The 12,625-nt window shown below is 39.0% G+C and overlaps 1 protein-coding gene across 1 annotated transcript in view; it reads right to left on the bottom strand.

The window, feature by feature from the left end:
* carmil3 (capping protein regulator and myosin 1 linker 3) overlaps positions 1 to 12,625 on the bottom strand; it is a 112,038-nt gene that overhangs the window by 11,016 nt on the left and 88,397 nt on the right. The window contains exons 26-32 of the mRNA XM_088014549.1: positions 9,496 to 9,609; positions 8,901 to 9,076; positions 8,728 to 8,815; positions 5,245 to 5,370; positions 4,215 to 4,281; positions 3,876 to 4,063; positions 1,619 to 1,698 (exon numbers count right to left, since the gene is read on the bottom strand). Coding sequence (XP_087870675.1) covers positions 1,619 to 1,698; positions 3,876 to 4,063; positions 4,215 to 4,281; positions 5,245 to 5,370; positions 8,728 to 8,815; positions 8,901 to 9,076; positions 9,496 to 9,609 — 839 coding nt within the window. The remainder of the gene's footprint in view (positions 1 to 1,618; positions 1,699 to 3,875; positions 4,064 to 4,214; positions 4,282 to 5,244; positions 5,371 to 8,727; positions 8,816 to 8,900; positions 9,077 to 9,495; positions 9,610 to 12,625) is intronic.

Here is a 12,625-nt window from a genome sequence, read left to right as displayed (position 1 = left end):
GAAGATTATTTCAAACATCAATTAATCGCCATTAATTGTTTCTGTTCTATAATAAATTCTTTGCTTCCAGAAACTGCTTCAAATCTCTGACCCGCCAACGTCCAAAAAAAAAAAAGAAAAAAAAAAAGAAAAGAAGCATTTGCATTCTTCTTGTTCTGTGACGCTTTCAGCACAACCTCTTTCAGTCGATCCTTATTTCTGTTCATTAATTCTCCTCTTCAGGAGCTAAAATGAAAACTCTGTGGGTCTAAGTGTGGAGAGTAAGTGTGTTGTTGTTTTGGCAGTGGGTGTGTTGGGTCATTATCTTGCACCACAATGAAATATCTGCTGGTTTTGTTGCATTTTTATTTCTTTTTCTCAAATTTTTGTTAGATGTTTTTCTCTTAGCTTTTTGGACAAATTATTGACTATTATTAGCTATTACTATTAGCTATTAGCTCTAGCTAATAATGTTTTGCATCCTCTGGTGAACCCTCTATAATTTGGCCCATGTAACGTTCTTGTGACTCACTCCTGCCCTCTGCAGGTTGGCAATCGCATCACCAATGGTTGTTTTAGAGGGATTTCTTAATGAAAGCTCTCAATGTCTCTGCTGTCAGCTGCTAAATTTGCTCCTCGCTCCAACAGTTTGACAGATATTCCAAAATGGTTCTTCTGCTTCTTTTTTTTTTTTCAGTGTTTGTATAAAAAGGTCTGATTGATTTTCCATCTTCACGTTTGCTCGACTTTCATCCACAGGCAGCTGTCTGCTTCTTAATGTTAGTTACACCTGTTATTATGAAAGACGTCTTCAGCGTCATGACCTGACAGAGTGTAATTTCAGCAATACATCTCAGAGACATATTGCAGTACTTTTGCCCTTGAACAGTTACACATGATGCCATTTTTTTTTTTATTTGTCTAGATGTAAAAACCTGGGGGAAAAAAAGCGTCTAATATGCTTTGATTTCAAATCTAAATGTTTGCAATCTACAGGATAAAAACTGAAAACCCCAGTCTCCGTGTTCCTCTAGATGTGGAGGGGGAAATGCAAGAAATTTGTACAAAGCTACACGTACAAAGAGCCGTAAATGATTCTTCTTTCTATTGCAAATTGATTGATTTTGTGTCCATGTGATGAAGAAGCGCATACAGAGGCAGTCCAAGGCTGTTTGGTGAAATAATTAATTGAGCGTACTGAACTGTTTGGATAACTAGGATCGGTCGGACTGAATGTGTGATTGAATTGAATTGACTGGGTGACATAAATAAACTGAAATGAATTGAGTTTAAAGAAAAAGTGAAGTGTGACTCAATGTGAATCAGTGAGAAAAAAAGTCTTTTTTGTTTACAGTGAGTCTGCAAAAATACTTTTAACTTTATCAACTTAGTCTGTTAGAAACCCTAAAGCAGCTAGAAGGACAGTCGCTAATTTAAAAGAAGAATAACTTTGCGTTAGTCTAGCATAAAAATGAGTCAGTGATCCTAGCTGCTTCGAAAATTACATTTCTCAGTTTTTTTAGTGCCCAGGTAACCAAACTGAGAAGTCATTCAAGAGAAACCCTTGAATGGCTTCTTTAGCAGGTCAGAGGTCATAGAGCAACAGGTCAAAGGAAATAAATCCGAAGTGTGACCCCACCTGTCAGGCAGAACTCTCTTGCTGTAGAAATCTGGAAGTCCATCCTCCAGCATACTGACTCCTCCGTTCTCAGAGCAATGCTGTGCACACACACACACACACACACGCACACACACGCACACACACGCACACACACACACACACGCACACGCACACACACACACACACATAAGAAGGAGAACAAGAAATGATCAATCTGCCAAGTCCACAAGAAGCGGAAAGGATAACAAAAAGGTGCGATCTTTTCAAAAGGCTGGCTGGCGGATCTGAATCCAACGCCAGCAGAAGTCCGTCTGTAAAACACCTCCTTTAACACGCCGCCCCAAATAAATTTGCACCGATTTAGAAATGAGCTTTGAAAGAGACTAAACAAACAAACTGCTGTTTGTTGATGCCCTGCGGTCTCCCGGGGAGACGGCGGTTCGCTATTAACATTTGAGTCACAGAGACACATGTGGCAGCTTCCTACTTTGAAAGGAACTTATTTTTGGAAGGTGCCTCTGGCAACAAACACAAAATGAATACCAAAAGTTCACACGTAGAAAAGGAGAGAAGGAAAAAAAAATTAAAAATCCCTCAAAGTGGCACGTGTTGGGATTATGGTTGAATCGCTGTTGATGTGAGCTCAAAAACAAACAAAGGGTCTGTCTGTCAAACCTCTAGAAAACGTCAACATCTTTTTTCTACTAAAATATCCCCAAAAAACATAAACATGCTTTGATCAGCATGACGCTGCCACCACCATGTTTTACTGTGGCGATGTCGCATCAAAACAGCGTTTTGAATGTAGACTAAAAAGTTACATTTTGGTCTAATTTAACCACAGCAACATGTTTGCTGTGTCTTCTGTATGTGGCTTGTAGGAAACTGTTGAGATAAATTGTTACAGTGCCTATGAGAAAGTATTCACCCCTTTGGATGTCAGAGCCTTTTTGTTGCTTTTGCAAATCAATCAACAAAATTGGGCTTTTTTAACAAACAAAAAGCTGATTTCTAAAAAATGATGACAATTAAATGAAATTCTTTCCATAAAATAAGTAACTGTGTTACTATTCACCCTCTTCAGGTCACTATTTAGTAGATGTGGCTGCAGCTGCAGCATGGAGTCTGTGTGGATAGGTTTGCACATCTGGACATCGATTTTACTCCGTTCTTCCTCGCAAAACTGCTCAAGCTCTATCAAGCTGAGTGGGGATCAGTTGTGAACTGGGCTTTGGCTAGGCCACTTCTGAGCATCCACCTTCTTCTCTTCAAACCATTTAGTTGGACGTTTCAGGTTTGCTCTATTGCTGAAGTCATGGTTCTGTTGCAGATCGAAACAGATTGCTTTTACTCATTTTACCTTCTACTTTTACAAGCCTCTGAAATCCAGACAATGTTCTTAGGTTTTTTTATTATTTGTACCCATCCCCTGACTTATACTTATTTGCTTGGAGTGTCTGATTAACCACTGAATGCACCTTCCACAACCAGCTGACTTTATAGACACAGTCTCATTTGATCTCCACTACTGGCTCCAGTTGAAAGGACCTCTGTTTAATTAGGTCAGTCACTCCTAATTAAACAAACAGGTGATTATTTATGTAATCACCTGTTTATGTTTCATATTTTCATTTAGATATTATCTTGTAGAAATCTGTTTTCACTTGGACACTGAAAGATTTCTTTTTGTAAATTGATTGTTTTGCAATTAAAAGAGTAAAGCATCCAAAGAAGGGTGAATACTAACAAGTAGAAACTGGACGGGCGTTCCTTGCTTTCTTCTCACCACTGTTCCACAAATGCCAAATTTATGGAGTTCACGACTAATATTTGCCGTATCAACTGATTCTCCCACTTCGGCTGCTGATGTGAGATGACGGGTCGGAACCGAGCTCTGCGAGATGTTCAAGTTCTTCGATAAGCCAACCCTTCCTCACAGCTGTATTCCTGACCCGTCTGCCAGGTTTCTCTGTCTTTGGGATGCTGTTTGCTAATGTTCTCAAACCTCAGAGATTCACAGAACGGATCTCTCTCTCATTGGAATTCTACACACTTTTGAAATTTTTATTGACTTAAATTTTGGAAGCCATGAACCATTTTCCCTCCGATTATTAATCATGCACTACTTTGTGTTTGTATATCAGAAGACAAAAACAAAAACAAAAAAAAACCCAACACCTTCAGTTTGTGGAGGTAACATGACAAATTCTACTAAACTTTAACGGGAGGGGTGCGACTATTTCTTCTGCACGTCACGTCAGAGGAGTCTACTCACAGATTCAGGAGGAATGTGTGCAGCTCTGTGTCGTCGCGGCGGGCGTGGCCTGACGTGGGTCACGTGACGCAGAGGCGAGCCATTGGTGGGGAGAGTGGAAAGGGACTCCCAAGAGGCCGAGTGAGTGAGAGACGCCGAGTGGGAAGGAGCAGAGGGAGTGGGAGAGGGACTGGGTTCATCACCTAAACCTGGGAGACAGGAATTAACTGGGACAGAGATCTCTCTATCCTGTCGCGTTTGACCTGCAGTACATTAATCAAATATTCCTCTGCTTCTGCTTCACTCTCCTTTGATCTCAGCTGCGTCAAAAGCAAGATGGAACAGAGGCAGAAGACTCACTCATTCTGGTGGAGACCGGACGGATCCTTCTGGTTCGGGAGCTCCGCTTTTTGATCGCCATGGTATCCTTTACCAGGGAAGATGAAGACACGACATAAGTACAGTGCATTGGAAAAATGTGCATTACCCTTGAGCTTTCTGGCTTGCATGAACAGCATGAGGTGTGGTGGAAATATAACACAGTATTCACTTAAAACATAGTGGTGACAGCATCATGCTGTGGGATAACAGCGTCAAAGCTGGAGACGCTAGGAAGACACCTGAATACAAATGCCCAACACACTAAAAAGTCCAACTTAAGTTTTCAGATGTAATAAAAATGTAAAGGAATATAATCGTATTGCAATAAGTGTTTGCTTTGCATACAAAAATGCAATTGATCAATATCAGAAATTGGTCTGGTATCAGCCAAATAAAGAGCATCACATGGGAAAAATGTCTTTTAAGTGAAATAATCTGCCAGTAGAACTAGTACTTTTCTTAATCCATATTAAAAAATTGTTTTAAGGCCTAGTTTGACTTAAAACGAGGAAAATATTTAAAATTTCCTGCTAAAAATTTACTTGTAAGTTGGTTTTGTCTTATTTCAACCGTTTTAAGATATTTGGACTTGAAAAACAGACAAAAAAACTACTTGGTAAGAAGTTGTGTTTTTGCAGTGTACAATCACTGCCCCAGCATTTCAATCCAGCAGCACTTGTATCCTGAAAGTAGACCCAGTGGTTCATAATAAATGGGTCAGTAGTTCTCATATCTTTGGTGTTGAGTATTATCACTTGATCAAGTCTTTTCTAACATTTCAGGCTATAAAATACGTATTAAACGTCTATGACTCGTGCTGATATTGTATCGGGTCAATATCGGTATCGGCCAACACTCATAGCGATATGGGTATCATATCGGGATTTTAAAAAGTTGTATCGGGACACAGTGGTAAATTTTGTATGGTAGTGGGTTCTGTGTTAAAATCTTCATCATGCCATGAAGACGATAAACATATTTAGACTTCCCGTCATATTGTAACACTTACTATTCCAAGGTTCACTCCAAAGTCCTCATCGGGGAAATCCAGCGATTCAACAAGTCTCGAATGCCTGACGGATCGCCTACCCGTCCCGACATCGTCCCAGCGCTTTGCCTGAGAGACCTGTCGTAGCTGACGCAACACACACACACACACACATCAACAACATTCAACAACACTGTCATTCAAGTGTTCACATCAATCAAACGACTGTCCTTAAATGTAGTGTCCTAGGAGAGGTGGGTCTGTCCTCTCTGCGTGTCGGGTTCACAAACAAAACAAAAGGGCGATTTGGTTTGGAAAGCCTGAGACAAACATGAATTACACTCAGTTTCTTGATCATCAAAGCAAAGCGAGGGAAGATAGAGGACAGGCTGGCACTGCAGCAAAACACAGCGAGGAGAATGAGACATAACAGTGGAGATAGTGAACAGAATGCAAAGCAGAGCTGGCCAGGCGGCGATGCTGTTAGAAGCCTCTCCTGGTCTGCTTTCAAGCCGTGTTCATTTCAAAGATTACATTATGTAAAGATTGGACCCTGCAGCATCAGATCATAAAGTTAACTACCTCCAAACCAGGTTTCTGTGTTGCTTGAGAGCATAAATATTTCCCCTACAAGGAAGTAAACATTTCTACTGATGATGGTAAACACTAAAATCACAGCCACTTTGACATAACTCCAGATATTACAGGTTTCAATTTCTTCAAAATAAGATTTCTGCTGCTGGTTTTGATTCACTTTACATTTCCATCATTTTCATCCCGTTGAGCTTTGACTTTATGCGGCACAATCTGCATCATTGAGATGAGAGAAGTCGCTTTTCAATATTTTCTCTAGCTTACATGAAGGTGTTTACAAAAAACAGGCCAATGAAGGTAATTAATTATATAAAATTATAACCATCTCCATCAATCATTTATGCTTTTAAGATGCTTAGCAAAATTGATCCATCAAAATCTCCTGAATTATTTCATTATTTTATTTAACTAAGCTTATTAATACAGTAACGACTTGACATCAGGTGAAAGGAGTTTTAATTATGCTTTGAAGAGGCTGATGAAATTGAACTTTGAGGCTAAACATCAAGAGTCTTGAAGAATTCAGAGCAGTTTTTGTGAATCACCATGTATGGTGGCCGCAGAAAACGTATTAGCATCTGGAAGAATTGAGCTACAGAGTAAATTATTCTTGAAAGTAGAGATAGTCTACAGTTAGAGGGAAAACTTTTTTTCTGGTAAAAAAGAAAAAGAAGAACTAACTCAACATCTGTAACATGACACAATTAGATAATTAGCCAACAGCTAGCAACTCAACATAATGCAATGTTAGCATAGCACCTAGCATACAGAATGTGGTGATATAATAAGGTGTTATTTACAGTCTAACTCAAGATCCTTAGTGTAAGGCAGAGTTTTTATAAAAAATACATTAAGGTTTAATAAAACTGAAACATCTGCCCAGTTTTCAAGATGAAATACGTTAGCATGAAACGCTAATGGCAACAGCTGAGCTCATTTCACTCATTATGTTCCTGCAGCTCAATTAAGAGGAGCTAATATACAGTAATTCGTTATTTCACAGACAAAACCGGCCAGGGAAAGAGATCGCCGAACAGCTCTGGAAAAATTCAAGTCAACAGCATCGAATGGACTTAATAAAATAAAATGTTTACCTTCTTGTCAATATAGTGCTGGGGGAAAAACGCAGAGATCGTAACTTGATAGCTTGTAGAAAAACCAAATTTCTAGAAATTATATTGAAAAATTTGGATGTTTTAACTTTATCAATCCTCATATTTGTGCAAAACAATAACATAATATTATTCAGTGATTCTTGAGAATAGGGAAAAAATGGGTTTTAATTTTCCCATATTTTTTTTTTATTATTTCTCAACCTTATGTATGCAGATATGACAAATAATGTTTAGAAAATATGAAGATGCTAAGGTACAGGCTCCCAGTTGCGAATTTTTAAAAAAAAATTACATTTTTAATCTTCCTGACCCAAAACTTTGTCATCACCATCTGACAAAAATAAATCTAAAATGATTTTTAAAATACCCCATTAGCGATATTTTTACTCAATTTACAGACAAATGCTTCTCAAGAAATAAAATAAATATTATTTAAAACAAAAAACAAGAAAAAGTCCATCTGATGGAGTTGACAGTGCATAACGGAGTTGACACAGAACTGAAGGTGGTGACAAACTAGTGAGTAAAATGAAAAACTTGGTACATGTGAAGTAATGCAATTCATGTAAAATACATTAAAATGAATTAGTTGCACAATTAAGTGAGATTTGACAACAATTTCACTGAAAGAGTCAGAAAAACTCTGACGGAGTTGACGAAATGCCAAACTACCTCAATTTATATGTTATTCTGAAGGAGGCCATATTGTAGCTCGTCAGGTCCATGAAATCTTTACATTATACCAAAATTAAGCTTTTATTTCGCAAAATTTCATCAAAGTTTTGTAAATTGTCAGTTATGGAGTTGACACATCATGGTTGTGACAAACAACTTAGGAATAAAACAGAAGAAAAAACTAAAGAACAACTTAAGCTAACCGGAGCTAACTAGCCCTCTTAGCAAAGGAAGAGAAAAGACAACGTCATGGGGTCCTCAGAAGTTCTGGTGCCCCCCAATAATGCCTGATTTTTTTACTTTCTTTTCATTTCTGACGGTGTTGACAAAAACTAAGGACAAATTTCAACGGAGTTGGAAAATATCTAAAAATTATTTTTAATTCAATTTATCGATACTTTTATAATTATTTATATGACTACTTATACTTAATTGTCATAATATATAATTTTAGTATTTCTTTAATTGTTTTAAACTATAAGAATGTGTTGAGTTCTGCTCCTGGACAAGGGCTTTTACAGGCATAATCCACCGACTACAATGTTTAAAATAAAAAAATATTCAGCAAAAAAAAGAAAAATATACATTGTTGTGCTCACATGACCCAGGTTAGTTTAGTTAGATATTTGAAAAAAAATATATTTTGTGTATATTTTATTCAAATTTCATGCTTTATCCATAGGACCTGTTTTGTCCCTATTCTCAAGAATCACTGAGTTTATTAAGGTCTGCACAACTCTCCCTTATGTAAGATTTTAAGGTTTTTCCACTTGTGAATAACATTTCTCACCATACCACGATGGACTTCACGTTTTTAGAAACACAAACGGTCTTAATTCTCCTTGGATTTGTTGACAGGAACTTGAATGTCGATACCTTCTTGGTGTTAACAAATCAAGATACCTCACAATACCGCAAATTAGGAAATTACCAAAGTCTTTACTTTTTACAAATGTGGACAGTTATTTTTTCTCCAGAACAGTAAAAATATTGTGGTGGTTACCATTTAAGCACTGTGTTTAGTTCTTTAAAAAATAAAACAGAAAACTACAAACTACAACAAACACGTGTTTTCTACCGTCTAAAAAGAAGTCATGCATTAAAGGGATATTACCAGTACCAGGGTTTTATGGGTGGTGTAGAGCTCCTGCAGGATCTGATCCACAATAGAGTTTGTCAGATAGGAGACCACGGACAGCTTCACCTCCCTGCACACGAAGAAACGACAGTTCAATCAGGATGTTCCCCAGAGTCCTGCGTGATTGGAAGCTTTGAATCTGCTGCTGTTCTCACTCCAGAGCCTGGTTGATGTCTTCGGCCGCTCTCTCCATCAGAGCGCTGCGGATGGCTGAGCGAGGGATGGAGACTTGCTCGGAGATGGAGGAGAGAGGCGGGCTGAGTCTCTCGGCGGCCGAGCAGGACATGGGACACAGCTCTCGGCAGAGAGACACCATGGAGTCGACCACCACCTGAACAAGACGAGAACCAAAGATTGTTGGAAAAGTTACTGTTGGTTCGTCGAAATGTATTCATGGCTGCCTGTGCAACGCAGCTGTTCAATGTGTTATTAAGCTAATGAATCATATGGTCTGTTCGCACAGATGTTCACTTCATCTGTTGGACGCAAACGGCTGAAAAAGACCAACAAGCAAAGTAATTAAACTTTGCAAAGTCTTTTAGATTCTCGAGACATCCGCATTTCCGTCTCCCTTTGTAAATGATTTTCATAGGAAACATTAGCAAGTTTGTCTTTTTTTTTCCCCCTGTGGATTTAAAATGCAACACTTCTTTTGAAGTCAGCACGCAGCATTAATAGGCAATCTAAATGCAACCAGTTCGCTCCTATTTAAATAACAGTCGCGTAAACGGAAATAAAGCAGTGATTTACCTGCAGCTCTTTGTCTGCGGCCTTGGCCAGCTCTCCGGCCAGCGTGTCCAGCCGCTGCTTGACGGGTCCGTCCACCGACAGGACGTGGGCCAGCTCACACAGGGACGGGTACAGCTGACGGAGACACAAACAGCCAGCGCTCATTAAATTAAATTCATTAAGTCTCTGAGCTAACGATTAAAGATCTGCAGTTGTTGCATCAGCCTTCCAGACCTCTCAGGTCTTCTGGTTCTGGTTCTGCTCTGCATCCCCAGAACCAGAACCAAATGTGGAGAAGCAGCATTCACCTGCTATGCACCACAAATCTGGAACAAACTTCTAGAAAACTGAAAAACAGCTGAAACACTGAGTGCCTTTGAGTCTAGACTAAATCTAATCTCATTTTGACCCAATTTCTTTTGTCTGTGGGTAGCAGTTTGGAAATACTTAGGATTTTCTAAAGGGGCAATGATCTCAAGAACACCTAAAACTGGTGTTGAAACAGATCAAAGTAGGAAGTGCTGTTGTGGCGCAGGGGTTAAGCACAGTCCACATATGGAGGCCTCAGTCCTTGACGTGGCCATCGCAGGTTCGATTCCCTGCCTGGCGACCTTTGCCGAATGTCTTCCCCTTCTCTCATTACCCACTATCCTGTCAACTAACTATCAAATAAAGGCCACTAGAGCCGATAAAACTTAAAAAAAACAGATCAAAGTAACGCATCATGAAACTTTAATCTGGGCCGTGTGTAAATTTGCGTCTATGACGGGGGAGTGTAAATTTACAAGCGATGGAAGCTTTTCATCTCTAGTTGTTGGCTTTAATAATTCCATCCTGGATGTTTCACTAGTAAAAATTGTGCTATTTAAATCTTTTTTTTTTTGTATCATTATTGTTCTTCTTTCATTTTTTTAAGAACCGGTCTGTAGCTGACAAAGCTAACCAGAAATTAGCCGACCCAATCACCTGTAAGTGATCCAAGAAAATAAGATGAAAAAATAAATTACTCAAAAAAATGAACAGGGTCGCTCCTGAACACACCAAAAAATGCTGACACCACACACTAATGGCAGCAGTGCAGGAAGGCTGAATAATTAGTCCACTGACAATTTGTTTGTTTTTGTTTTTCTTACTTGCTTTAAGCTGAAACAAAAGGAAGCTTCTGTGTTTGTTTTCACCTCTGACAGCAGGGTCTGAAGCTCCAGAAAGAGCCTGTTGGTCTGTACATCGGAATCAACGCTTTAAGCTGGTTCGCGATACAGAAACACTAAATAAAAATACTCCTGTACTGTTATTTGATTTTTCACAGTATTTTTTTTAACCTGTTGATTTGAAACCATTTCTCCAGTTTGAAATGTTGGTACAGTAAACGTCCTGGTTGAGCAGGAAACACGTGAAATCTCCATCATCTTCTTGTGTCATAACAGACCAATCTGTAATTCGCAGGTCTGGTTTACTAACAATCACTGGCAGCTGTACGTACAGTTATTTTCTTTTTTATGCTCCACTCCACATCCTCTGTTCCACCCCAGTCTGGGGCAGTGGTTCGGTGCATGGATATTTGGGGCATAAACACTTAACTGGTTAAACTAGAGTCAGCTCATTTGCTTTCATCTTCTACCAAGCGTAGTTCAACCACCGTTTAAAAATGCATGAAACCTTTAATAATAGCCATTTGTCTGTAGCTGCTGCTGATTTCATTTACATCTAATCAGAAAGAAACATCCCAGCGTTACCTTCCTGCTGTTTGAGCTTTTATAAATTCTGTCCTTACACCGCAACTGCTGACCTGACGGCTTATTTAGCTTAATTACCTGAATATCAAACTATTGGCGATTCATTACAGGGGAGATCCGAAGCTCGCTGAGGCAAATTCTTCAAAATTACCCTGTATGGACTTTTCATTACAGACTCAATAACGTAATTGGCCATGACTAATTAAGCACAATCAATGCCATTGATCATACCTCGCTTTATATCGGAACTATCCATCCCAAATCCTGCGTTGATGTATGAGTGTACCAGACCAGTGGGGTTAGTACGTCCAGAGCGAAACAGAGAGAACATTCTTGAAACAAAAGCTCTTAAGAAAACTTTAAAAGTTTGGATTTTTCATGTCCAACGTTGTATGAGGAAATGTTTTACATCTGTAGAAGCCAACGCGCAGGATTTCAGCTTGTAGAAGCAGTATGCAGACAGGCTACATGCCGAAACTACTTCAAAAGTTTTTATTCATGATTCATTTATTATGTATTTTTCAGGCATATGGTGCCACTTTATAGCACAATCAAGCAAATATTTTACCTTCAGATGCAAAAAAAAAATAAAAAAAAAAATTGCTGTACATATCAAGCACTACTTTTAAAAAAAATTGACTCTGTATCATAGCTGTATGTGATGAAATTGGCCCCTGTCTCTTTAAGAACTTCCTTTCGGGCAAGTCATCACAACAACGCTTTTCCAAGTCGTCCATTGGTGCCGTTTCCAAACGTTCTCAGGAGCTCAGCAGATCCCCACTTCCACCAGGTGTTGGCTAATTGCTGCTGCCGCTATTCTGGGGGAGTTCAGCTGGAGACTAAAGCTCTAAGGCGGAGTTTTGGGCAAATGAGCAGCGCACTGTCTGAGCAGGCGTTGAACCACACCCACGGTGGTTGCCATGGGAGATTCAAGGATTTCTCAAACATGCATGAATGAGTCAAAGCAACGCTTGGGGTATGTTTTTTTATGATTAAATAACTTCATAGCATTATACAAAGCTAAAAAATAGTTGATTTTGTACTATTTAAAGAAAAAAAAAGAAGAAAAAACTCAGGACTGACCTTTGTTATTTTATGTGTTCACTTTGTCCGTCTTTGGGAAAATGTAAACCTTTTATTTAAACTAAAGGAATACTTTGCTGTTTGTCCACTGCCGAGCTCCTTTTCATTTACTGTAGCACTTAAAACTTCACCAGATACAATGACTTGAATAAACATTCTTGATTTTGTCAGATTGCAAGCGTAGACTTCAACGTCTATGACTTTGACAGTCGAGCACTGAAGTGAGTCAAAAAAAAAACAAAATCCAGTGGAAATAATTCCTGTAACTCTCATTTGAAACAGTATGCCCAGTTAGCCAAAGTATGAGCTTTTCTCACACACACACACACACA

Source organism: Poecilia mexicana, unplaced genomic scaffold (genome assembly GCF_051168715.1).
Source record: "Poecilia mexicana isolate PSO_F unplaced genomic scaffold, ASM5116871v1 scaffold_17, whole genome shotgun sequence".
Classification (NCBI taxonomy): Eukaryota; Metazoa; Chordata; class Actinopteri; order Cyprinodontiformes; family Poeciliidae; genus Poecilia; species Poecilia mexicana.
The sequence above is the reverse complement of the archived record's forward strand: the minus strand, read 5'-3'. Positions and strand labels throughout refer to the sequence as shown.